General features: G+C 48.4%; 3 protein-coding genes across 4 annotated transcripts in view; all 3 read right to left on the bottom strand.

The window, feature by feature from the left end:
- The window catches only part of SLC18A1 (solute carrier family 18 member A1), a 50,385-nt gene extending 39,772 nt beyond the window's left edge, over positions 1-10,613 (bottom strand). The window contains exon 1 of one of the 2 annotated variants that reach the window (XM_083480550.1): positions 10,576-10,613. The gene's annotated coding sequence lies outside the window, so the exon portion shown is untranslated. Of the gene's footprint in view, positions 1-748; positions 895-10,575 lie in introns of those variants that run through there. The other variant, XM_083480549.1, reaches the window with a different exon arrangement.
- On the bottom strand, positions 10,245-13,406 carry LOC310695773 (leucine-rich repeat-containing protein 26-like). The gene is made up of 2 exons (XM_083480727.1): positions 12,584-13,406; positions 10,245-11,493 (listed from the first exon to the last, which is right to left on the bottom strand). Exons 1-2 carry the CDS (start codon positions 13,251-13,253, stop codon positions 11,222-11,224), a joined length of 942 nt encoding a protein of 313 aa, XP_083336853.1. The 5' UTR covers positions 13,254-13,406; the 3' UTR covers positions 10,245-11,221.
- Positions 13,407-14,359: 953 nt separating this feature from the next.
- Positions 14,360-25,434, bottom strand: part of LOC310695657 (uncharacterized protein) — a 37,662-nt gene continuing 26,587 nt past the window's right edge. Inside the window, exons 20-30 of the mRNA XM_083480333.1 lie at positions 25,165-25,383; positions 24,043-24,186; positions 22,059-22,221; positions 21,168-21,286; positions 20,824-20,984; positions 20,381-20,493; positions 19,444-19,568; positions 18,809-19,027; positions 17,667-17,771; positions 15,846-15,935; positions 14,360-14,639 (exon numbers count right to left, since the gene is read on the bottom strand). Of these exons, the coding sequence (XP_083336459.1) occupies positions 14,488-14,639; positions 15,846-15,935; positions 17,667-17,771; positions 18,809-19,027; positions 19,444-19,568; positions 20,381-20,493; positions 20,824-20,984; positions 21,168-21,286; positions 22,059-22,221; positions 24,043-24,186; positions 25,165-25,383 (1,610 nt within the window). The 3' untranslated portion in view covers positions 14,360-14,487. The remainder of the gene's footprint in view (positions 14,640-15,845; positions 15,936-17,666; positions 17,772-18,808; positions 19,028-19,443; positions 19,569-20,380; positions 20,494-20,823; positions 20,985-21,167; positions 21,287-22,058; positions 22,222-24,042; positions 24,187-25,164; positions 25,384-25,434) is intronic.

Here is a 25,434-nt window from a genome sequence, read left to right as displayed (position 1 = left end):
ACTCAGCTTTCTTGCCACCCCCGGCCCCTTAAAATAAAACTTTCTCATTGTGGGTTGGGGGGTAAGGGGCTTGAACTGCTTCTTTGTCCCTTCCCAAGATTAGCAGAATAGCAAGGGGAAGTCGTAAGCATTTTCTTAATTTACAGATGGGGTACAGGTTGCAGAATTTTAGTTACCATACACAGATTTTATTTTTTTTCAAGTGGGACAGTAAGAACCCAACCTTGACTCTTGAAGGGCAGACTAATGTACAGATTTCGTATGGTGCTGCCATTGTTCCTTTCTCGGCTTCCAGCCTTCGAAATACAGTGGTACCTCAGGTTAAGTACTTAATTCGTTCCCGAGGTCCGTTCTTAACCTGAAACTGTTCTTAACCTGAAGCACCACTTTAGCTAAAGGGGCTCCTGCCGCCGCTGCGCCGCCGGAGCACGATTTCTGTTCTTATCATGAAGCAAAGTTCTTAACCTGAGGTACTATTTCTGAGTTAGCGGAGTCTGTAACCTGAAGCGTATGTAACCCGAGGTACCACTGTAGAACCAACCATTTCTTTCTGTCCTCGGCAGGATCCAGCTGTGCAGAATCTCAACAGCTAGCCGGCAACTGTGGCAACCTTAAGCCACCTCCCTCTCCATCCAGCTGCGCAGAGTGATGATTGGTTGGCCTTTATTACGAAGCCCTTTCTCAACCCCCATCAAGCTGTAGAGTGTTGATTGGCAGGCCTTTGTGGCAGTCAGCAAACCACACATACCTTCTTGCGCAGAGCACTGTTTCGACTTCTTCCCAGACATCCAGTTTATTTCTCTTTAAAAAGGCGCTGAACACAGGAAGTTGCCTCCCTCTACTGGTCCGTCTAGCTCAGTATTATGAGCTCTCCCGGGTTTCGGGCCAGGAATCTTTCTCAGATACCAGTGAAGGTTGAACCTGGGACATCCTGCAGGCAAAGCAGAGGCTATTCCACTGAGAGCCCTTCCAATGGAATGAACCTTAACTGGATAAACATACTGTATACCTGAAGCTTGGGGTGGGCGTAGATCAAAAGCAAGTTCAAAAGCCAGCACTTCATTCAGGGCCTGGCACATGCTCCAAAGGAAAAGTAAAGGTTGGAGGATCAGAGAATTGGAATGGGCCCAAAGGACAATCTAGTCCAACCCTCTGCAGTGCAGAGACTGCAGGGTGAAAACACACTGGCTCTCCTTTTAATGGCTGCATTCTCTGTTTTGTGTCTGCAGAGCAATTATTATTCTGCTCACTAAATTATTGACTATGGCCAGTGAATACCCACTCTGCATAACTGTTCAACACGCACACAAAACATAAATTCTGTTCTTGGGTCCATGAGATGCAGCAGTGACACAGCCCTTGCTTGCTTCCCACCTGGGATGTACCTGCACACCTTTTTACAAGTGGGCTTTTATTTTTAGGTTTTCCTTATCCACATTTACCTTTTGCCCCACTCTTTCCAGGCACTGATCTGTGCTTTAACACACCGTGTCTGAGCATGGTTTCTGCTTTGTTTTGACCTGAGCTTTCCCCACAAAACCCCGCTCTTTAAATCTGGATCAGAGCAAATGTCAATTCAGTTTTTACTCAGATTGCTGTTTGCTTTACGATTGAGCTTTAAAGAGTGAGTTTTTGCAGGGAAAGCTCCCGAGCAAAAAAAGGGAGGGGGCATGGAGCTTTAAATCACAGACCGTTCCTGGAAAGAGAGGAGAAAGGGTCGTGTGTATAAGCCCTTATATTGCACAGATGGACTTCAGAAAGTAAGGAACTGAAGTGCCTTCTGAACTGTGACTGTCTGGAAAGAGAAATGTTTGTGTGTTAGGGTTAACTGGCTGCCAGCTAATGTAGCCAAACCAGTGCAGCAGGGCCTTCGTACAGGGCTGCCTGCCAAACTCTACTGTCTGCTGTCCACATTCGTTTCTGACTCACCTCTAGTCGTCACACCCAACTTGCTGCAACTTTAAGTCTCTGTTTCCCCAAGGATAGCTCGGGGAGTGCCTGACGCTTCCTAATGTCGGCATTCAAAGTTTCTGAAACTTCAGGGAGAATGCCTGAATATGGCAAACTGAAGTTTTTCACCCAGAAGGCTCAGAGTCAGGTGACTGGAGGTGGGATGACGATGAGTGGTCTGAGGAGACGAGGGAGAAGACTGGAAGGAAGAGGGGTTGGAAGCTGAAGGGTTAACAGGGTTTAGTAAGCAGGAAGAGAGCAGTCCAGAATCAGAGGCTGGAGAGGAGGCAGGCCAAGATGCATGGCGAGGCAGACTGCTGAAGAAGCCAGGGAATTTCCCCTTCCTGCTGGGACCAGCTCCACACCCTGAAGAGGTCAGAGCAGAGAGGGGCTGTGTGCAAGCAGTTTGTGACTGCTTGGGAAAGACCCTGAAGAGGAGGAGCCTTAGGAAGTTCTGGGAAGGCAGGGACCCCCTCGCAACTGCTTTGTTGGAGCAAGACCTACTGGGAAGAGTTGCTGGGACCACTAGGCCTGTGCCGTTTCGGTTTCTTGAATAAGGAGTTAACTTCACTGACACCGTGCTTTTCTTTGATAGCTGACCTAATGCTTGACTCTAGCTCCTGACAGCTACTGCTTTTAAAACGGCAACCCTAAAAACACCACCTGCCCCACGGCATGTGCTGGAGTGGTGTCAAGGTCGAATTGCAGCAGCTGCAGGTGGTGTGAAGCAGAGATGGGAACCTGCAAAGGAGTTTGTAGCCATGACCTGACAGTTGCATGCAGCTGAAGGACTAAGCAGGAGGCAGAAACAGGGAGCGGGTGAGATAGGTGTCCAGAAGGCAGATGGCAGGGACTAGAAACCTGGAAGTGTAGCTTTTGGCCACAAGGGTGTCCCTAGTTTGAATGGCGAGGCCAAATTTAGCTTGCTTTACCTGAAAGGAAGTGAGGTGGCATCTTATCCTACCCTCCTGATTCTGACCACAGCAGATGGCTCAGACAGAGGAAGTGCTGTGGGGCCTGGGAGTAATACACAGCAGGAAGTGAAGCAGGACTGGCTATCTGGGCCACAGCGTCCCTGTCCTGGTTTCAGCTGCTATATACAAGACTTCTGCTGCATGGATGCTGTTGGCTGGCCTACTGACAGCACCCCTGAGCATGTGCAGAGCAAAGTGGACCGTGTTTTATTACTTTAAAACTTATCACATGGGAACACCGCTTCCTCAATAAATTGGCAATTAATTTTAGGGAAATAGCAAGAATGCACCACTTTTCCTGGCTCTGGGAAACATGGGAGCCTATCGTTTCCCAGGGTCAGATTATTTCCCCATGTAGCTCAGCATTGCTTACTCTGCCTGGCAGTGACGTTTCTCAGTAGGAAGCAAATTTCCTTTTGCATCACCAGCTTTAGACGCACCTCTTTTCTAGCAACCAGTGAATAAAGTGAACTTCCACCCCAAGCAGTAGAATTCTAGGCAACTGTGCAGCCGACAGGTGGGAATGTGTGCGGAAGAGTAAGATTCGGTCTCTGGTTACCCATTTGGGGGAGCAGCCTTGCATGGGCCCAGCTGCAGGCTGAAAGGGGTCAGCAGCTTTCCAACCTCCAGAATGAAAAAGGCAGTCATTTTGAAGTCACCATGGGAGGCATCCAGTAGCCACCTCTGTCTCTACCACCAGACTAGGCACAGCATCAACCCACATCCCCATCTAAGGAGCTGAATTGGCACCACATACATGCCTGTCACATTCATCCTCTCCCCGCTATGTTTGTTCAGACCCTAAAGCTCTCCTAAGTGCAACAGAAACTTGTGCAGAGGTGTGTGCTGGCTCAGGCCTCGCTGTATCCTTCCCATCCTGAGAAGCCAGCCCACCCAACCAGCCATCTTCGAGTCACAGATTTGGGTGTGCCACAGGATTGGTTGCTGGTCTCTGTGTTTGAACCCTACCTTTTGCTGCAGGCTTGCAGTTAGTGGGCAAGTCACCCTTCCTCAGGGGCTTAAGTGGCATCATCTCAGAACACTTGCTGTGCTACGCAAAGAGGACAAGTGCCAAGGAGGTTTCTTACACTGAAGAGAATCAGGTCTCATTTTTTTTTTATAATAATTTTTATTAATTTTCCAAACATATAATAAAACAAATAACAAAACAAAACCATACAAAACATACAAACAAATAAACATGTATAATTTCTTAAACTTATTTTCATAAACCTTCTTTCCCGGACTTCCCCATACCTCCCTTTTTCTGCATCCTTATGTTAACCCTTTCTCAGCAACCCTTCGTTTCAGTTAATTCGCTCATTTTCGTTATGCATTCTTTAAAGTTATGATTTACAGCTGCAATTCTCTATTTCTTATAACCATAACATCTCAGCCATCATCAATTTTACAACAGTCTTTAAGATATTTTTTAAATTTCTTCCAGTCTTCTTCCACCGTCTCTCTCCCCTAGTCACGGATTCTGCCGGTCATCTCTGCCATACCCATGTACTCAGTCACCTTCGCTTGCCATTCTTCCAGAGTAGGTAGCTGCTGCGTCTTCCAATACTTTGCCAGAAGAATTCTTGCCGCTGTGGTAGCATACACAAAAAAAGTTTTGTCCTTCCTTGGCACCAATTGGCCTACCATACCCAAAAGAAAGGCCTCTGGCTTTTTCAAAAATGTCCATTTAAGGACCTTTTTAATTTCATTATAGATCATTTCCCAGTAGGCCTTTACCTTCGGGCAGGTCCACCAAAGGTGATAGAAGGTACCTTCAGTCTCATTACATTTCCAACATTTGTTACTGGGCAGATGATAAATTTTTGCAAGTTTGACTGGGGTCATGTACCACCTATAGATCATTTTCATTATATTCTCTCTTAATGCATTACAAGCTGTAAACTTAATACCTGTATTCCATAACTGTTCCCAGTCATCAAACATTATGTCATGACCTATGTCTTGTGCCCATTTAATCATGGCTGGTTTTACTACTTCATCTTGTGTATTCCACTTCAGCAGCAAATTGTACATTCTCGACAAGTTCTTAGTATTGGGTTCTAACAGTTCTGTTTCTAATTTCGACCTCTCCATCTGGAAACCTATTTTCCTGTCCTGTTTAAATACCTTGTTTATCTGACGGTAGTGCAACCAGTCTCGTACCTTAGGCTTTAATTTGTCAAAACTCTGCAATTTAACTCTTTCACCATCTTGTTCTAAAATTTCACAATATTTTGGCCATTTGGACTCCATATTTAGTTTTTTTATCTCTTTAGCCTCCATTGGTGATAACCACCTAGGGGTTTTACTTTCCAGCAAATCTTTATATCTTATCCAAACATTATACAGTGCTTTCCTCACAATATGGTTTTTGAAGCCTTTATGTAATTTTACCTTGTCATACCATATGTATGCATGCCAGCCAAATCTATTATCGTATCCTTCCAGATCCAAAATGTCTGTATTCTCAAGAAGTAGCCATTGTTTCAGCCAGCAAAAAGCTGCCGATTCATAATAGAGTCTCAAGTCCGGCAGGGCAAAACCCCCTCTATCTTTTGCATCAGTTAAAATCTTAAAGTTTATTCTGGGCTTTTTGCCCTGCCAGACAAATTTTGATATGTCTTTTTGCCACCTCTTGAAACAGTCCATCTTGTCCAAGATCTGGAGTGTCTGGAACAGAAACAACATTTTAGGCAATACATTCATCTTGATGACAGCAATTCGGCCTAACAAGGAAAGTCTCAACCTTGACCATATTTCTAGATCTTTCTTCACCTCTGTCCAACATTTTTCATAATTGTCTTTGAATAAATTTATATTTTTAGAAGTCAAGTTTACACCCAGATATTTCACCTTTTTTGTTATTGTTAAACCTGTTTCACTCTGAAACTTCTCTTTTTCTGCCATTGTTAGATTTTTCTCCAACACTTTAGTTTTTTGCATGTTCAATTTGAATCCTGCTACTTGACCAAATTTCTCAATTAGTTCTAAGACTCTTTTAGTACTAGTCTCTGGCTGTTGCAAAGTCAATACCAGATCATCTGCAAATGCCCTTAATTTGTAGTCTTTTGCTCCGAGCTGAACACCTTTAACCAATTGGTCCCCTCTAATCATGTTCAACAAGACCTCCAGGACTGTTATAAAAAGTAAGGGTGATATTGGGCATCCCTGTCGTGTACCTTTTTCTATAGGAATCTCTTCCGTTACCACATTGTTAACAATCAACTTTGCTTTTTGCTTGGAGTATATAGCACCTATACCGTTTTCAAATCCTTGGCCTACCCCCATCCCTTGGAGATTCTTCTTCATAAAGGTCCAAGAAATGTTATCAAAGGCTTTCTCCGCATCCACAAAAATTATAACTGCTTTTCTATTAATCTTTACTTCCAGCAATTCTAAAATGTCTATAATGTTCCTTACATTGTCTGACATATGTCTCCCTGGGAGAAAGCCTGTTTGGTCCTTATGAATCTCCTGCACCAAAACTCTCTTTAGTCTTTTTGCTAAAATGTCTGCAAAAATTTTATAATCCACATTGAGTAATGATATAGGGCGGTAGTTTTTGACCTGATTCTTTTCAGTCTCTGTTTTCGGTATAAGTGAGATAAAAGCTTCTTTCCACGATTCGGGTGCCTTTTTCCCTTCCAAAATTTCATTACAAACTTCCTTCAATGGTTGTATTATCCATTCCTTCAGTGCCTTGTAATATCTAGCAGTCAAACCATCTGGGCCTGGAGATTTTCCCAGTTTCATCTTCTGGATGGCGTCCTCTATCTCTTGTCCTGTTATTTTCTCATTCAAAATCCTTTTACTTTGATCTGAAATCTTTGGTAATCCGTGCTTTTTAATAAATTCTTCTATTTCCTGCTCATTAGCCGGCCCTTGTGCATATAATTTCCTGAAGAAACTTTGAAAACAATTATTTATCTCATTTGGTTTGTGGATAATTTTTCCTTCCATTTCCAAACTTGTCACAGTATTCAATTTTTGTCTCTTTTTCAGTTGCCATGACAGAAGTTTCCCACATTTGTCTGCTGATTCAAATGTTCTTTGTCTCATTTGCTTTATCTTCCATTCTATCTCTTGGTTCGTCAGTTCCATGTATTGTGTCTGATAATACTTTATTTCTCTCAGAATCTCATGAGACTTTGGTTTAGACCTCAATTTCTTTTCGGCTTCTTTTATCTTCTCCAAAAGTTTTTCTTTTCTCTCATTCTGTTTTTTCCTCTTTATGGAGTTTTGTTGTATTAGGAAACCTCGCATCACGGCCTTGCTAGCGTCCCAAATTGTTCTTTTTTCCACATCAGTTCTCAAATTTATCTCAAAGTAATCTTTCACTGCTTTTTGGGCCTTTTTGTAAATCTCTTCATCTCTAAATAGGGCGTCATTCATCCTCCATCTGAAGGTTCCAGTTGTTGTTAGTTTCATCTCTATCTTCACTGCATTATGGTCGGAGCAAGTCTTTGGGCAGATTTCTGCTTTTTTTATCTTCGGTGCCATACAACTAGTTACCCAAATTTGGTCGATCCTTGTCCAGGTCATTTTTGCTTCAGAGAAAAAAGTTCCCTCCCTCTCCAGAGGGTTCTTTACTCTCCAAATGTCAATCAAGTCCAGTGTTTCAGTCATTTCAAAGAAAGTCTTTGGAAGTCTTCCATCGTTGGAGATTATCTGTCTCTGTGCCTTATCCATGTTAGTGGAGACAACACCATTCATGTCTCCCATCATTATAATTTTAAAGTCCAGATAGTCCATTAAAGTCTCATGCAACTTCCTGAAGAATTCCGCCTTCCCCTCATTTGGTGCATATATTCCCAGTATCATAATTTTTTCTCCTTGAACTTGTATTTCTATCGCCAGGTATCTTCCTTGTTCATCTTTGAAGATCATTTTAGGGGCCAATCTTTCCTTTGCATAAATCACAACACCTCTTTTTTTAACTTTATCTGATGAGATAAATTCTTGTCCAAGCCTCTTGTTTATAAGTAGTTTCCTATGTGTCCTGGTCACATGCGTTTCTTGCAAACAAATTAAGTCCAATTGCTCTCTTTTCAAAATATGAAAGACTTGGCGTCTCTTCCTGGGGAGGTTAAGTCCATTACAATTCCAGCTAAGAAGTTGCAGAGACATTTTGATACTATGTACCTACTCCTCCAACTGCTCCAAGTTTTTGTTCCTCCTCCGATGGTGGTAAAAGTCCAAATGAAAGACTTGCTATATCAGTCGGTTCTTTCTCTGCTGTTGTATCTACTGTTCCTTTCTGTAGGTCCTCCAAGTTTCTTTCCAAAAACAATTCTTTGTCTTGAACTGTTTTTATTTTGATTTTCCTTCCTGTGTAGTTAAAGGACAGCCCTTGTGGGAACTCCCACCTGAAAGGTATGCTGTTCTTCTTCAGAAGGTAGACGAGATCTTTGTAGAAGGCCCTCACCTCCAGTATGTATTTAGGGATGTCTTTAAAGATCTGGACTTGACAATTCTGGATTACAAGAGACCTTTGATAATGTAGATTTAGTATTTTGTCTCTCTCTTCTTTAGATCTCAATGTAATCAAACAATCCCTAGGCTTCTTGCCTTGCCTTCTGCCCAACCGGAAGGCCGTTGTTATTTCAAATTCTTCCTCCTGAAATTCGTCCTGCCAAAATTCGAAAATATTTTCTGTGAGGAATTCTACAAGACTGTCTTTCTCCTCCTCTGGAACTGATCTTAATTTAAGATTCTTCTCCTTTCTCTGAAGTTCCCACAAAGACAAAGTTGCATCGTGTTCATTCACCTTTTTTGTAATTGGTGCAAGCTCCCTCTTAGTTTCTTCTGCTGTATCTTTTGCACTTTGAGCAATCTTTCTTGTTTCAGAATTTTCTTGAATAAGTCTGTTTATAGAATCTGTATTAGAGGCTACACTTGCCGTGTTCAAGTCTAGTCTTGTTGTCAGGTCATTCAATTGTTTTGTATTCTCCGCCGACTGCTTTGTCAGTGCTTCCAAAGACTGGTTTATTTTGAGCAATGCCTGTGTCATTGACTCCATAGATGCAGTTGGTGCTTTTTCCTGTCCAGCTGGTGTTGTGCCTTGCATCGAACCCCTTTTCTTTTGAGTTTGCTGAGTTTGTTTTGCTTTGGATCTAGTTGTTATCTCATCTGGTTGGCTACTCATGTCCTCAAGGTCAGTTCTCACAGGAAAGGCTTAGAAGTAGAAAGTTCCACTCTTTCCCTCTCGCAGTAACAAGTTTCCTTTAAGTCCTCTAGAGGGAGCATTTAATTGTATCCAATTTAGAAAGCCAGAAACACATAAAGTAAAAAACAAATAATCCAAACAGCAGAGTCCAAAAGTCCACAGTCAGAGCACTTTTTACAGTTTCAACTTAAATGTTCACAAAATAACTCCATTAAAGTCTTGTAACTTTGTCCCAGTCAAAATCTTAACTTTGTATCCAGTTTAAATTGACAGTTCAGCTGCCCGGTGTTTACTCCGGCAGCCCGACTCAGGGTTTTGACAGTGGAAGCTCTCTTTCCTCCGTTCTTTCAAGCAGGTTTGTAAATTTCCAATTTTCCTCCCCCCCTTCTCCTGCTTACTGGGGGGGAAATTTAAATCCGATGTCCGGTTTTAAGCAGCTTAGAAGTTAGCCTTCATTTAAATGCAGCTTTGTCCTTTCGTTGCTTTATTTACATGCAGTCCGGGGAGGCAGACTTCCTTACTTTATGCCTTTCCCGTTTTCAGCCAAATTTTAAATTCCACTTTTAAATGTCCCGTTCCGTCTGTCAGTCTTACTCACGGGTTTGTAGTCCAGTTTCAGTTTTCAGGAAGAAATCGGCGCTCTCTGTTCAATGGCGACGCGGCTTCACTCCGCAGGCTGGGTGACGACTCTCAGCACCGCGCTCACACCCGATGCCGCTCCGTAGCCTTTAAAAAGGCTCTTTCACAGTACCGGGGGGCGCAAAAGGTGCCCGCCGAGTCTCCTTGTTTACAGGCTTCAGCGCCTGCAATTTTAGGGGTCCCCCGCTCGCCGTAGCGGGTCAGACCCGAACTTGCGGAGCAGTCCTCCCTCGGAGCTCGAGGCAAGGACCGCCATTAAACACTGGCGCCGACCGGAAGTCTGAAGAGAATCAGGTCTCAGACGAAGGAGTTGGCCCAGCAGCTGATAGCTTTATACCATGGGTAGGCAAACTAAAGCTCGGGGGCTGAATCCAGCCCAATTGCCTTCTAAATCCAGCCCATGGACGGTCCGGGAATCAGTGTGTGTTTTTACATGAGTAGAATGTGTCCTTTCATTTAAAATGCATCTCTGGGTTATTTGTGGGGTATAGGAATTCGTGTGTTTTTTCCCCTTTCAAAATATAGTCCGGCCCCCCACAAGGTCTGAGGGACAGTGGACCGGCCCCCTGCTGAAAAAGTTTGCTGACCCCTGCTTTAGAGCGCTAGCTGGAAGCTGTCTGGCTCCCCCTGACCTCTGCTGTGCTAGCGGCTGCAAAACACACTCTAGCCAGTGATGGTGCTGACACGCAGCAGAGCAGAAGTAGGGTGCTCAGCACTGCCTCTGCCCACAGCTGCTGATGTCAACACTGCTCCACCCAGTCACATTTCTATTGGCAAGAACATGAAAAGAGCCCTGCAGGATCAGGCCAGTGGGGACCCATTTTGTCCAGAATCCGTTCTCACCTTGGAAAACCCACAAGCAGGACCTGACCACATGGGCCTTCTCCCTTCTTGTGGTTTCCACCACCTGGTATTCAGAAGCATTTAGTGCCTCCCAACTGTGGAGGCAGAGCTTAGCCACCACGGCTCATAGCCACCAATAGCCATGAATTTGTCCTAACCCTCTTTGAAAGCCATCTAGGTTGGTGGTCATCACTGCCTCCCAATGGAAGCGAGTTCCACAGTTTAGCTCCGTGCTGCACGAAGAAAAACTGTCTTTTGTCTGTCCTGAATCTTCCCACATTCAGCTTCATTTCTCTGTGCTGGCTATAATTTCACAAACTTCTAGCATGTCACCTTTGACTCAAGGCCGGCTTGTGATCTTGGAACTGAGCTGGTGGGGGTCACTTCTTCCTGGGTCAAAGGGTGGGGTAGGAGGAAAGGTCCAGAAGCCACTTGCTGCCACTTCACTGCAAACCTGCCTCCTGCTTTCTAGCTGCACACCCACACTCTTACCCAAGGCTTTCTCACGTTCCCATCCAGGTAAACCCTCAATACCACCAACAAACCAGGAGTAACAGTGACCCACATTGCAGGGCCACAGCGTAACTACACCATAGAGACTGAGGGGGAGCCATCAAAACAGTGGCAGTTTGGAGGTGCAGCTTGGCTAGCGAGGACCGCGCTCTGCACGCCTTGCCAGGGCTCCTGGCCGGATGGACGACACCTTGAGGATCTTTACTTGGGCCACCGCTAGCAAGCCGAAGAGGATGCAGATGCAGATGCTGGTTAAGAAGGTGGACGGGCCAATGAGCAGGAAGAAAGCATAATCTTTTACGTTCAGCCAGGGCTCCCGGCAGTGAGCAAAGGACTCGTTCCCAATGGCAGCGATGGGATGTTGGGTGAGCTGTGTGGGGCGTTTGCAAGAGACAGAGTCCACCTCTGGAAAAGGGAGAGACAGAGACTCAGGGCAAGGCTGTGGTTATTGCAGCAGTTGGGGATGTTGGACCAGAGGATTGCTAACCAACAAGCACAAACCGGTTTAAGCTCTTAAGCTGCCTGACAAAGGAATTAACGTGGATTGCTTGGAGGTTGCTTCTGCTAGGACCTTTTAGGGAGACCAAGGCACCTGCTGTTCTAAAGTTAGCCAGAAAAGAAATCAAAACAGCAGTTCCATGTGGTGCATAACTTCCATAAAAATCCATCAATATGTCTTCTACATGATTAATTGCCAAACTGGAGATAGTTGTGACCCCGCACCCCCCCCCCCAGGTGTCTGGCCGGGAAGGAATCTAATTTAGAAATAAAGATTGTATCCAATTTTAGTCCTACTCAGAGGAGACCCACTGAAACTAATGTACATGGCTAACTTAGGTTCATTTGTTCCAATGGGTCTGCTTTGAACTTTGTTGGATACAACCCTAAATGAACAAACAGATAGTTAGTCATTTCTAAAGGAGCTGATGGTGCTATAATAAAAGTCAGTTGCGTCCAGCTGCCCTGCTTCACCCACCACACACCATGTATTCTTTTTGGCAAGCTGCTTGGGGAAACTGAATCCTCCCCCTAAAAAAAATTGTTATGGCTCCAATTTATTTATTTGTTTTGAGAAACTGTGTTCACAGACTTGTATTGCTGGAACTTCGAAGGGCAGTGGAGATAACTGATAATAAAAATTTCAACCACTTTGAGGTTTTCTACAGTCAAGCAGTACAGTCAACTCTTATCTTACATGAGGGTTACATTTCAGGGATAGTGCATAAATCCAAAATTGTGTAGAGTCAAAACACGATAGCTGGTGGAATTGTCAACATCATTTTCCCCCCCAGACACCCGTTTTTTAAAAAAAGATTTAAAATATTTTTTTGCCAAGCGTATAAAGCTAAATGTGCACAAGTTAAATGTGCCTAAGTTGTGGGTCTACTGTTTATAAATTTCATGAAATAAAACAATAAATAAAGGTGATCGTTGTTGTTAAAGCCACCAGCTACAGGTGAGCTTTCCAACCCCTTCCCTGTTGAGTCCTGCTCACCTGGGACTTTCTCCACATTGTCAGTGAGCCACTGGTAGAGGGGCTGGATGGCGCAGGTGCACCCCCAGGGGTTGTTGTGCAGCCTGAGGAAGTGCAAGGAAGGCAGGTTGCTGAAGAGGTCGGGCGAGAGTGAGACAAGTGCATTGCCCTGCAGAAACAGAGACTCGAGGTGGGGCAAGGACCTGAGCAGCTCTGGCTCCAGCGTCAAGAGCTTGTTGTTCCCCAGGTTCAGCATCCTCAGCCTCGGCACGGGGAGGAAAGTATTGGGTTGCAGGACAGTCAGGTAGTTCCCACTCAGGTCCAGTTCCCGCAGCTCACTAAGGCCAGCCAGGGTCTGGGGGTGGATGACCCCGAGGATGTTGCTCCGAAGGCTCAGGTGGCGCAGGGTGCCCTGGACGACAAAGGTGCGGTTCTGGAGGGTAGCAATGCGGTTGTAGTCCAGCAGGACAGTGGTGGCATTGGCTGGAAGGTCCTCCGGCACCCAGCGCAGCTTGTGTTCCATGCAGTCGATTTCCCCAGAGGTACAGCTGCAAACAGCTGGGCAGGCAGAGCAGCTGGGGGATGGGTAGAGGAGGAGGAGGAGGGTGAAAGTGGCAAAGGTCTGAAGGCAACTGCAGCGGGTAAGGCTAGAGCCTGAGGGGAGGACCTGGCTTCTACCACACCGAGCCATGGAGCCTCCTCTTCATGCCCACCCTGACTCCTGGGCCAGGATTCACAGCTTGTGCCAAAAACCTCCCAACCCACCAGCCTTTCCCTGCAAAAGGAGGGTAATTCTCGGGCTTCCCTTCTTAGCAACTGCCCTTGCTCCAGCAGAGTCCTTCTGCCCAGCTATTAACTTGGCTGCTCTTCTGGGTGCAGCTGATGGTGGGTGGAGCTTTCACTCTTTCTTAGCAAATATTTTAACAGGGCAGCCTCGCCTGCCAAGGGGCAAAGCCACAGCTTCCTCCTTGGCCCAGCCTGTCTCCTCCAAAAGAGCCACACCAGGCTGCCCTGGGATAGCCAGCTCTCAGCTTTGCCTGGCATCACCCCTCAGCTCCTGCTCTCAGGCTGCCCTGGCACGTCATGCCAGGCAAGTTAACTGGTTTACTTATTAGTGTGCTTCACCCTGCCCTTCCTCCAAGGAGCTGCTCAGAGCAGCATTTCAGGCTCGCAGCAAGAAGCCTGTAAGGTAAGGTCAGCCTTGAAACACAAGGCATAGTTATAGCTGAGGGGATTCACACCACAAGAGGTGGGTGACAGTCAGCTTGGATGGCTTCAGGAGAAGGACTAGGCAAATTTGAGGAGAAGCAGGAGGAATGATGCAACAACATGCTCACGAGGCTGGAACCAGGATTCCCAAGGGCCTTGCCTACGCTTGACTCCAGCTCCTGACAGAGAGGGACTTGGCTGTCTGCTGCAGGGGACAGGACAATGGAGGAAGTGGATGAAAACTCTGACAAAGCAGCTTTTGTTCCGCCATAAGGCGGGCCAGCTACTGGCCCATTTCCAGTTGCACAGGGGGTGCCCCATGGACTGCAGGTGCCAACAGCCATGGGGGCTTCTGAATAGCCATTGCTGGAAGCCAAAGGAAAAGAGAGTTGCTCTTCCATGCAGGTCCTGTTGGTGGGTTTCCCATTGAGGCATGTGGCTGGCCAACCGGAGTGGAAAGGTGTCACAACTCCCTCCCTCTACAAATGGGACACCCAAATTTGCCACTTTGCCCTGAGCCCCTGCTGCTGCCCATCCATCCATCCAGCCAAGCTCCCAATGGAAACAGGAACACTCGGGATGCAAGTCTCAAGAAGATAGGAGGGGACGAACCCCCCCAAACCTTTTATTGGTCCCTTCCCTCCCTCCTTCCTTCCTTCCTTCCTTCCTTCCTTCCTTCCTTCCTTCCTTCCTTCCTCCAGGATGCGGAAACAGCATCATGGGTATTTGGCATCATAGATGATTTTGGAGGAGTTTCCCCGGTCCCTTTCGTCTTCTGCGGTGAGGTTGAGGGAGTGCAGGACTTTGTACTGGACCATGGTGATGAGGGCCAGCTCCTCAGGATCTAGGCCGCTCATCAGGGTCACGTCTGGGGGATAGAGGAAAAGAGAGCACACTGGGTGGCTGGTTCCATACCTGCTGACTTCTCCAAGCCCAGGCCAACCTGAAGAGGGAGGAGGGTCCTGTGCTGGACCCCTTCCTGCCAGCGCAAAGCTGTCAGCTGAAGAAGCATTTCAGCTACCCAAAGAGGGCTCCTTGCTGGGAGAGGCAGCATAGGGGAAGTACCATCTCTGCTGAAGACCTTCCTCTTCCAACAAGACTTTCAGTTTGAGACTTTTCCCAATCTTCCTCTGCACTGGAAGCATTTTAAAATGTTTTGAAAGGTTTTTGGTAATGTTTTGTTACTCGCTGCCGCCCTGGCCATCTTTGGGAGGAAAGGCAGGATATACATTTGTTAAACATAGAACTAAAGAGGAGGGGCGTGGCAGGGGCAGGAGGTGGAGCTGCTGATACAAAGCACAATCCTAACTTTTAGGGCTGGTGCTCTGGAAAAAAGGAAGCAGCCAGCAACCAGTCAGACGAAACTAGCAAGGAAGTATCCCACGAGCCCTGTCAACAGGTAAGTGGCAAGGAGCTTCGCAGTTTAAGGAACTGGGCAGCCAGTGTATGGATCTAGTGTCACTGGACTTGTGCTGTACTAGTGGCCACAAGACACAGCCTGGCCACCTGTAGTGTCCCCCACCCACCCAAATAAGAGGTACTGGCTTCCAGAGGCCCCTGAGTGCTTCACCTTCTTCACATCACCAGGCCCAAATTCAACAACACTTAACATTGCATCCATTGGGATCCTACTGTAAACAACAGGCCATGGACTTCTGCTCAGCTTGCCAGCACAGCCAGTAAAGTGTCAAATACACAAATCAAATAAATGAAGAAGAATGAAGCCTGGTAAGGCCGGTTTTCAGTGGCTCAGGCAGGTTTAGCAAAATACCTCTCCATATGCAAAGAAGCCAAGGTCTGGCAAGCAGTTCTGCTTCAGTGGGGAGCTTGGGCTTTGCAATGTTTATTTTTATTTTGTTTACCTTGCAGAAAGATTGAGGCCCTGCAAAGTGGCTTGTAAGGATATGCAGGACTATTAATGCCATGCCAAGGAATAACACACCAGGGATATTGTTTTAAGAAAGAAAGCTGTTATCCTTGGAAATCTAAGCCCAGAGACTGAGGACCCAGAGAATGCGGAGGGTTTGCCCATGTGCTCCCAACCCAACTCACGGGACAGGGGCTCTTTGCTTACCAGTACAGGCAGGCAGACAGAGAGAGCAATTGCTCCAGGTTGTCATTTGCTGGCAGTCCTCCACACACGTCTGCACTGGGACACCACAGACTGCAACAAGAAAGACCCCTTAGTTATTTGTCTCAGGCAAAATCTCAGACTCACCGCCTCCTCTTCCTACTCAGCAGGATGTAACTATGCAAATGCCTATGCTACCACCAGTGTAAACTGGTTTAAGTCAACTTCTCCCCCCCCCCCCCACACACACTGCAAAACCCATACTCTGTGCAAAGGAAGAATGGCAGAACCAGGAAATGGTGGGGTCAGTACACATGGTAGGAGGACTGGACAGTGCCAGACTCTGGTGAAAACACCCTCCAAGGGCTAGGGAAGGGGCTGCCCCACAGCTCTGGAATGCCTCTCCTGCCCCCAAGCATCTCAGCCTGTGGCTTTCCACCATTGCTGAAGTAACAGAGCCAAGCCCCAGATGTACAGGGCTGAAGGCTGGGTCAGAAAGTTCCATTCTCAAGAAGATCTAAGGACTGGCTAGCATCACACACCAGGCGCAAGAGAGCCCACTGAAGTCATTCATTGTTAACCGAAGGAGCGAATTTGCTTCCTGAATAAGTTATCTAAGAAATGCAATTGCTGCTGCCTCAAAAATGCAAGTCTGTATTTCCACCCACCCCACTTAGACCTTCCTCTACCCCTGTTTCTCCATGACTCAGTGAAGACATATTGCCCCCCTCCCATTTTGCAGGGCCCAGCATAAGGTAAAGGTAAAGGTACCCCTGCCCGTACGGGCCAGTCTTGCCAGACTCTAGGGTTGTGCGCCCATCTCACTCAAGAGGCCGGGGGCCAGCGCTGTCCAGAGACACTTCCGGGTCACGTGGCCAGCGTGACAAGCTGCATCTGGCGAGCCAGCGCAGCACACGGAAACGCCGTTTACCTTCCCGCCAGTAAGCGGTCCCTATTTATCTACTTGCACCCGGGGGTGCTTTCGAACTGCTAGGTTGGCAGGCGCTGGGACCGAACGACGGGAGCGCACCCCGCCGCAGGGATTCGAACCGCCGACCTTTCGATCGGCAAGCCCTAGGCGCTGAGGCTTTTACCCACAGCGCCACCTGCGTCCCATTTTGCAGGGCCCAGCATAGCATCAGGCTAACCTTCTGATGGCACCGTTCTCAAGAGGAAAAGAAAGCAGACCAGGATAGAAAGGGGCCGGGGGGGGGGGGGGCGAGCAAACAATCCAGGAGAAGGGGGAAGAAATTTGTCACCTCCAGTGTGAGAGGGCAGATCATGTTTAACAGCACCATACTAACCATGTCTACTCAGAAATGAGTCCTGTTGAATTCAACGGAACGTATTCTCAGGTAAGCGGGGATTGGATTGCAGTTATGCCACGTCAAAAGGAAAGCATAGGAACCTGTTCCATCAGGAAAGTAAACAGACTTCTCTGTGCCCACTGTCCCCACCCGCCTCTGCAACAAGCAGGTTTCTGTCACTGGGGTTGCCCAGGACAGCTGGCAGGAACAGGATGTCCTGCTGGAAGCAGCTACACACAGGTATGTATGACTAAGATGTGCGCTCTCTCTCTCTCTCTCTCTCTCTCTCTCTCTCTCACACACACACACACACACACTGCTGCTAGGGTGAACCACATTCATCCAGGTTTGGTGCTCAGCAACTGAGCAGGTACTTGTGCACTCCTAAGTGGCCACAGCCTGCCAGCCATGCTATGTAACCCACTGGAATGTTGGCACAGGCCACAAAAAATGAGTTTCTTGAGCCACTGCTGCTCCCCAAGAGAGGCTCTGTGACAACAACTGCCAGCTCCCTCACCTTTCTCAGCGGTTGTCTGGAATTGGCCGCTGCAGTCGCAGGCAGGTCGTGGTGGGGGTGCCGAGGCCCTATGACAGGAGGGGCCGCTGAAGCCCTCTGCACAGACTGAAAGGAAACAGAGCAAATGAGTGCAGCAGGGCTCAGGCATGAGAGGGAAGGGCATGGTGGCCCCAGAAGCAGCTGACATCACACAGCTCTCTCCTCCAAGCAACCACGTTTCTGGGGCTTCGCGACATAACACACAGCATTAAAAGCCAGCAAGATGTTCTCATCAAACACCTGACTTGAGCAACTGTTGCTGTTGTTATTTCAACTTGGCTCTCAGGCAAGCCAATGAGGGCAGAGAAAGAAGGCCGAGATGGACAGTGGCTTCGCCTTTTAGGCTGGCCTACTGACTGCAGCTGGCTTGACACTTTCCTCCCATTGCTTTTCCGCTGTTCTTTCACATCAGCATGATGCACAGAAGTCCAGCAGATGAAGTTCTTCCTTTAATCAACAGGGAAAGCTACACCAGTTTCATGTCTTGCACATGGAAGCAGCTCTCGACAAAGGGCTGTTCATACCTGGGCTTAATGCAACCCATGCAGCTCTCCTGTTTGGATTTTCAAAGCATAAGGAATCTCTCGATTTAGGGAGGAGATGTTGGAGGAGAGCCCCCATGTGGATGAGGGGGGAATAAAGTAGGCGTGAGTGGTTCACGATCTGCATTAACCCCAGTTTGGACAGGCCCTAAGGCCTTTGCATTGCAGATCTGGATGACCTGTTGTATGTGCTCCTCACCAGAGCAGCCAGGATGCAAGCATGTTGTAGATCGCTGGGGGTAGCGCTCTGCCCCTGGGCAGGCAGTGCTAAACTCCAAGGTAAATCATGGTTCAGAATTACACTTTGGTGATGCCTTTCTCTCACAAGGACATAAGAAGAGCCCTGCTGATCTAGGCAAGATCTAGTCCAGCATCCCTGCTGCTCACAGGGGCTTTAGAGATCCTTCTGAAAGCCCCCAAGGAGACCTCCTTCTCCCTGGAGAGAAGTGCACTGCCACTACACCTGTAAGCTCCACTCCTCTGCAAGGAGGAACCATCATGTCCTTCAGGCAGAAGACACAAAGAGGGTTCTCTTCCCGTCCCTACGCAAGACCCACTTACTGGTCCACCTGTAAAGCGTTGAATCTGGCTTGGCGACAATGCTGTCTGTGGAGCTTATCAGATAGAAGCCAGTCCCTGTTTGGAGAACGGCAGCACACACACTGTGCTCCATCAGGCATTCCTGCTTCGCTTGCTCCAGGCTCTCAGCGGAGGGGTACAGCACGGACGGCTCTCCTGCCACGCCGTGGCCAGGTTGCTCATCAAACCATTCTGTGGCTGCTGGGAAGGGAAACATGGTGTGGCCAGCTTAGCTAATGCTCCACAATTAAAACCACCAACAGAGCCTGTTTACATGGCATGTTGTAAAATTATTTATTTGCAGATGCATTCGAATGCTGCTTTTTGTCCCCAAAACAACCCCCAAAAGTGACTCACATAAAAGCACAGTGAAAGAGCAGAGCAGAAGAAAAGACCATCATAACCAACAAGTAAAAATAACAGCCAGACTCCAGGGTCTCAGGTAGTTTTCAAAAGGGGCACATGCATGGGCAGGGGCCTGGTTTCAGTATTCAGAAAGAGCGATGGGGATTGTGTGCTCCCTCCTCAGGGAAGGAGGGTTGGGTTGGTTGTAAGAAGCTTTGGGTTGCCCTGGGCAAAATAAAGCAGCTCACAAATTCAACAAATAAACAAATTACCTTCGCTACATTTGCACAGGAAGGGCTTCTCCTCCTTGCAGCTGGCATCGCTGAGAAGCCCCGTTGATGAGTCAAACCACACACAGTCCTTCAGGCCCCCATCAGCCATATCATCCTTCAGGTACCTTTCCCCCCACACAAAAGCAAAAGGAAGAGGCTTGTTTGTGTTCTGGGGGGGGGGGTGTTACAAGAGCTCCCTCCAAAAGGAATTTTGCAAATGCTCTCAACTAGGATGCCAGCACTCCAGGGCATATAAATTCAATTCATCATCAGAGGTATTGCCACATCTCATATTTCCTGGTTCAAAATGCAATGCTTTCCTCGAATATGAGATGAACACCATTACCCTCCCAACCGATTCATAGAATCATAGAGTTGGAAGAGACCACAAGGGCCATCGAGTCCAACCCCCTGCCAATTCTTCCATGGCTCAGATTCTCATCTGAGCTAGGGCAGTGTTCACTTCCTTCCCTCCTTCCCCTAAGCTCTCATCCAACAACAGTCCTTCAAACTATGTTCCTTCCAGCCTCATTGTTCATTGGTTGTTACACTGATGGTGGCAGCAGGCAGAGGGGAGGGAGAAAGAGAGACAGACAGACAGAAGGGATGCAGGCTGGCTATACAGCACACCAGGTACAAGGAGGAATGGAAAATGCAGTTTTGCCAGCCACTGACGCTCTGGTGGATAAGGGAGGAGGCCCACGGGAGTTGGGTTGGGATTGGATCCCATTGCATGTGCCCAGTCATTGCAATGCCGACTGGGTCATTTTGGATTAAGCTGAGCTATTTTCTATTACAAAACAATGACATTGTTGAGGGGATATCTGAGCTGATCTACTTCAAGCTTGGTGGGGCATGACCTTCCCCAGCACCCTTCGCCCACAGGGCACTCATATCAAGGGGGAAAGGGCCCTAGAGGAACCACCCGGGTGCTCACTGTGCCATCTGCTCGTTGAGGGGCTCCTGTGTTGTCCACCGGAAGATGGATTCCTCCTTCAGGTCATTCAAGCCCGTCCAGAAGGAGCCTCCAAAGTTTGAGCGGACCCAGTCCTGGAACAAACATGGCAACCGCAACCTCAGGGTGGGTGGAAAGAAGGCAACCATCCCATGATGCCTCAGTTGACCTTTCAGCTGCCTCCCTGCACGGAGAGGGGTGGGGGAGTTGGGCACGTACAGGGTTCTCCAGAAAGGTCAATATCAAGGAAGGAGAGGGCTCCGGCTTCCCTAGGGCAAGCACCACTTGGCCCCTGGTTGCAGGCTGAGGGGAGGACCAGTGAGGGAGCCGTCTTCTGAAAACTGTAGCCCAACTCCATGGGCTGCATGCCATCAGAGGTCATCATGAGGGGCCCTGTGCTTCTGGAGATGCTGGAAAAGGCATACCTTCTCTTGCAGAGAGGTCAGGTGCAGCAGTTCTGTATTCTTGAATCTCCGGCAGGCATGCAGGGCCTCTTGCCACCCGCTGGCCAAGGAGGGGTCCCAGAAGTAGCAGCTGCCATTCCAGTGGCTCCACCCAGGCTCTGTCGGACAGGAACTCCGGGGTGCTGAGGAGGAGGCAGGGGGATATTATCCAGAATGAGGCCCAAGCCGCTTTCCCTGATTATGACCATAGTCCATCATTCCCAAAGTCCATTCAGTGGAGCAGAGGCTCTCTGGCCAAGAGAGCCAGGTGAGAGCATTGGGACCTGATGACATTGTCCCCTTCCAAAGTCCTGCCAAGCACTTACCCAATGGCCCCTCGCATACCCACGGCTTGAGCTCGGAGCAGGAGGATGCAGCCACCTGCCCCTCTCCCTGCGGCCCAATCTCCAGGCAGCCCCCGGTAGCAAGCTGTGTGTCCGCCAACCTAGCGAGGGAAGCAAAAATGGGTCACACGTGGCTGGGACCACCAACTTCTCGACAAGGAATGGCAGGTGCCAAGGAAGCCAAAGTCACATGCCAGACAGAGAAGGAAGGACAATGGGGACCTGGATTGAGGTGCTAAGCCTTGCAAGCTGGGGGTGCAGTTCTGACAGTGTGGTGGCAGGAGATGCAGGGAGATGATCACTGTCCCTCCCCAGTCTCCCTAGACAAAGACGCTCCTTCAGAAGCTGCATAAGGGTTGGACTAGATGTCCCTTGGGGTCCCTTCCAACGCTATGATTCTGTCAGGTTTGCTGGAGTTCTGGGTAAGTTGGCCGCCAGAGGACCAATGTATCAAGGGATCTCCCCTGTCAGTGGTGAAGCACCTGCTCTGCCTGTAGAACAGGGCCGGGTCCTCCATGAGGCAGACTGAGGTAGCTGCCTCAGGTGACAGAATCCAAGGGGCCCCTCCGTGGGTGTGAATCCCACCACCACCACTGTCTCCACTGAAGCAGCAGCAGCTTCCAGGGTGACCTTGCAAGAACAGCACGTGATCTCATGGGATGCTCGCAAGACCTTGACAGAACACAGAAGCCACAGCCACACACCCCAGTAATTGGGGACAGCATGGGTAGCACCTTCATGCTTTGCCTCAGGCAGCGAAACAGGACAGGCCACGCTGGCTGGAGGTCCCGGGTTCAATCCTTGGCCCAGCATAGAGGGAGTCTTGAAGGCAATGTCTGCTTGAAGGCAGCCACCTGCCCCCAAAACACTCACGAGGGAGAAGAGAGGTTGGCTGCTCGGCCCTCTGCCCATGTCCAAGTCCCGTCTCTATCGACATCATTCAGCCCCGTCCAGCTGTTCTTCTGCACCATGGCTGCTGTCCAGGCCTGGAGGGGGAGAACATTCAGCTCTCTGGCAGCAGCAATGTGCTTCATAGCTTCATATATTGAAACAAAACGTTTGTAGGTATAAACACCTATAAAGAGTTAGAACAGCCTCCCAAAAGTGGGAAACGTTCTCCCGCCCAGTGATCTGAGGGTTGGTTGCCAGGAACATTGTCCTTCAGCCGTCAAATGCCTGGCAAACAGGAATGCTTGCAAATTTCCTCCTAAAAGTCAGTAGTGAGGAGGGCACTCCACAAAATGGGAGCCACCACTGAAAAGGCCCTGTAGTAACATCCCTGAATAGGCTTCGCCTACTGATTTTGCAGAGTCCAAGGTGGTTGGCAATGGGGAAGGTGCATGGGCCCAAGTCATTTAGGGCTTCATATACTGGCCTTGAACTGGGCCACGCAAGCTTACTGGCAGCTACCCCACAGTGAAGCATGGAGCGCCAGCCATGCCACCTGGGAGCATGACTAGCTCCCAACCTGCCTTTTCCTTGGCACTGCTGAGGGTCAGGAGGCCCACGCCTTTTCCATATGTCTGGCAGGCGGCTTTTGCCCCCTGCCAGTTCTTGCTGCTGTGCTCCTCCACGTAATAGCAGTGACCATCCCAGAACCACCAGCCAGGAGCATGTGGACATCTCGAGCTCACCAAACCTGGAAAACAACCACAGGCAGAGCAGTAGTAGCTTTGCAACGTGACCCTGACTCTAACCTGCCAGCCTGCCTGTTCTCTGTGAAGTTGTAGCGCTACCTCTTGACGATGTTGTTATTTCCAATGATGTATTGTTTTGTTTTTCTATGTTGACTTTCCCTTTTATCACAAAGCCACTTGGCTTATTTTATTAACAGAAAAGATGAGCATAAATGATTAAGCTAAAGAAATGCGTCCAACAGTGGGAGTTCATGGAGCAAAAAAAGGCCTGCCTTGTACTTATTTATTTCATTTAAAAAAGATACACTGCTTTTTTTTAAAAAAAAAAGCCACACACTTCAAAGTGGCTTACCCAAAAATAAAACAGTAACATCAAGAAAATTAACAATAATACTTTTAAACATACAGAAGTTAAAGTACTAAAACAGACAGAAATTCACATCCACTTTCCAAACACCTGGCTAGGGTTGCCTAAACAAGGATGTTTTTAGCAGGTGCTGAAAAGAGTACAGTGAAGGCGCCTGCTTGACCTCAATAGGCAGTGAGTTCCAAAGTGTAGGTGCTTGGTGGAGTATGTGGAGATGGCCAAACTTCAATGGGAGGAGTAAGGAACCAGGAAGGAAGAAATTTAACTAAGACTGGGGGAAATTTACTGAGTATTTTTTTTTTAATTGTAAACAACTTAAAACATTAGCAAGGTTAATGTAAAATGAGCAGTAAAGATAACTCAAGGAAATTATTAGAGAAAATAAATAATAAGGTATTGGTTTGGATATGCAGCAGTAAAGATAAAATGAAAGAAACCACAGATGAGAGGGGGAGGGGAGGTCAATTTGATGTTATTTTTGGTTTTGCTATAGAATTTGTATGTTTTGTTGTCAAATTGTACACCCCCCCCCACCGCTGTAACAAAGTGTATCTGTGGCACCTGTAGCAATGCCAATTATGCCAAGTCGGTCATGACTGGACCTAATGGTCAGGGGTCCCTTTACCTTTTAAGCAGTTGATAGGCACATGTAATCCCACAATCTCGTAGGTAAAATGGTCCCAAGTTGCCATGGGCTTTATATGCAAATGGCAACACCTTGAACTCGGTGCAGGAGCAAATCAGCAACCAGGGCAGATCTCTGAGCGCAAGTGTCATATGCCAACAAGGCCTCACTCAGTCATGCTGCAGCATTTTTATGTCACTCATATTCCACCCCGCCCCCCAAACTTACCATGAAGGCACGAGGGGGTGAAGCGACGAACGCAGCGCAGGTGGCGCCCATCGCATTGGCCCGTCAGGGGGTTGTAGGTCGATGTGCTCAAGCACGGAGAGCAGCGCCGCCGGCACCCATCCCCACAGAAGCTGGGGGAGCAGGCTGCAAGGACAGAGAGTTGTCGGTTAAGGCAGTGAGCTACCTGGAGACACCAGCCCCTCTGACTGGCCTCACGATACTCTGGATGTCTGCTGGAGGCCCTGCAGAAGTCACTGGAGGTGTCAGGGGTCAGATCCTGCAGCCTTGAAGCTCAGCCTTTGAACCTGGTGGCACAGGCACACACCAACACACAGGAGGAATGGCCAGCCTCAACAAGGAAGCCTCTCTCAGCACTGGACTAGGGAGGAAAGTCTCAGCACTGGCCAGGTGGGGTTAGGGCTGCCTTCGTGCCTTGTGTGATGTGTTTGGCCACCAGGTCTTTGGTCCTCTCCAGCAAATCTTAAGCTTTTATTGACACCAGAGTGGGATCTCTCTTTCAAGTCAGCCTCTGAAGACCATCAGAGAAGGGCTGCTTCTTTCTCCCCTCCCTGCCCCTTTCCCCTTGTGTGTGTGTGTCATGATTTTTAGATTGTAAGCCTGCAGGGACTGCCTTGTTTTAACTGGAAGCCTCTTGGGCTGAAATAAATAAGCAGTAAATAATAAAATTGCCTCCCAGTCCTCATTGGGGGCTCCCTGGAAGCATCTGACTGGTCACTCTTGGAAACAGGGCACAGGCAGAGTGGGAGACGTCTCCTGTCTTCTCATGCAGCTGAACCTTCAAACATTCCTCAGCCCAGGTAGGATGGGTCAAAGGGCAGTAAGCCAGGCATGAATTCATTCTGGGAGAGGCTCCTGAAATCCATTGACAAAGGGGCTTCTAATCCACACAAACTCAGACTGCCATACACTGGGTTGGCCTTTAACCTGCCACCACAAGACACATTTAAAGCACCTTGCTGGGCTGTGCAGTGTTCAGGGGCATCCCTGAAATGGAGGGAGGAAGGTGTTCCAGCCCCCAATCTACCAACCCACTACTATTCCCCCTTCCCAACCTCCTCCCTGTCCTCCTGCATCTCAAATGCAGCAGAAGCAGCCACTCACCTGCCTTCAAGTAGAGGATGGCGTCCGAGCCAGGGCTGTCAACCAACACCGTCCCTGCCACCAAGAAATAGGCCCCGCTAAGTCTCAGCAGCCCCGTGCAGCCCTCCTTCTGCAGGTAGCAGGCGTCCTTGGCTTCCTGCAGCGACGCTCGCCTCTGCTGGGGGGCCGAGCCCTGCTGAGGAAGGAGCAGCTTCTCCCTGAAAGATGGCAGGTCCACATCTGTGTGGGGATGCCATGAAGTGGGAGAAATAAAGTGAAAGCTCTTCCTGG

This window comes from Podarcis liolepis (assembly GCF_965112155.1).
Source record: "Podarcis liolepis genome assembly, chromosome: 16".
Classification (NCBI taxonomy): domain Eukaryota; kingdom Metazoa; phylum Chordata; class Lepidosauria; order Squamata; family Lacertidae; genus Podarcis; species Podarcis liolepis.
The sequence above is the reverse complement of the archived record's forward strand: the minus strand, read 5'-3'. Positions and strand labels throughout refer to the sequence as shown.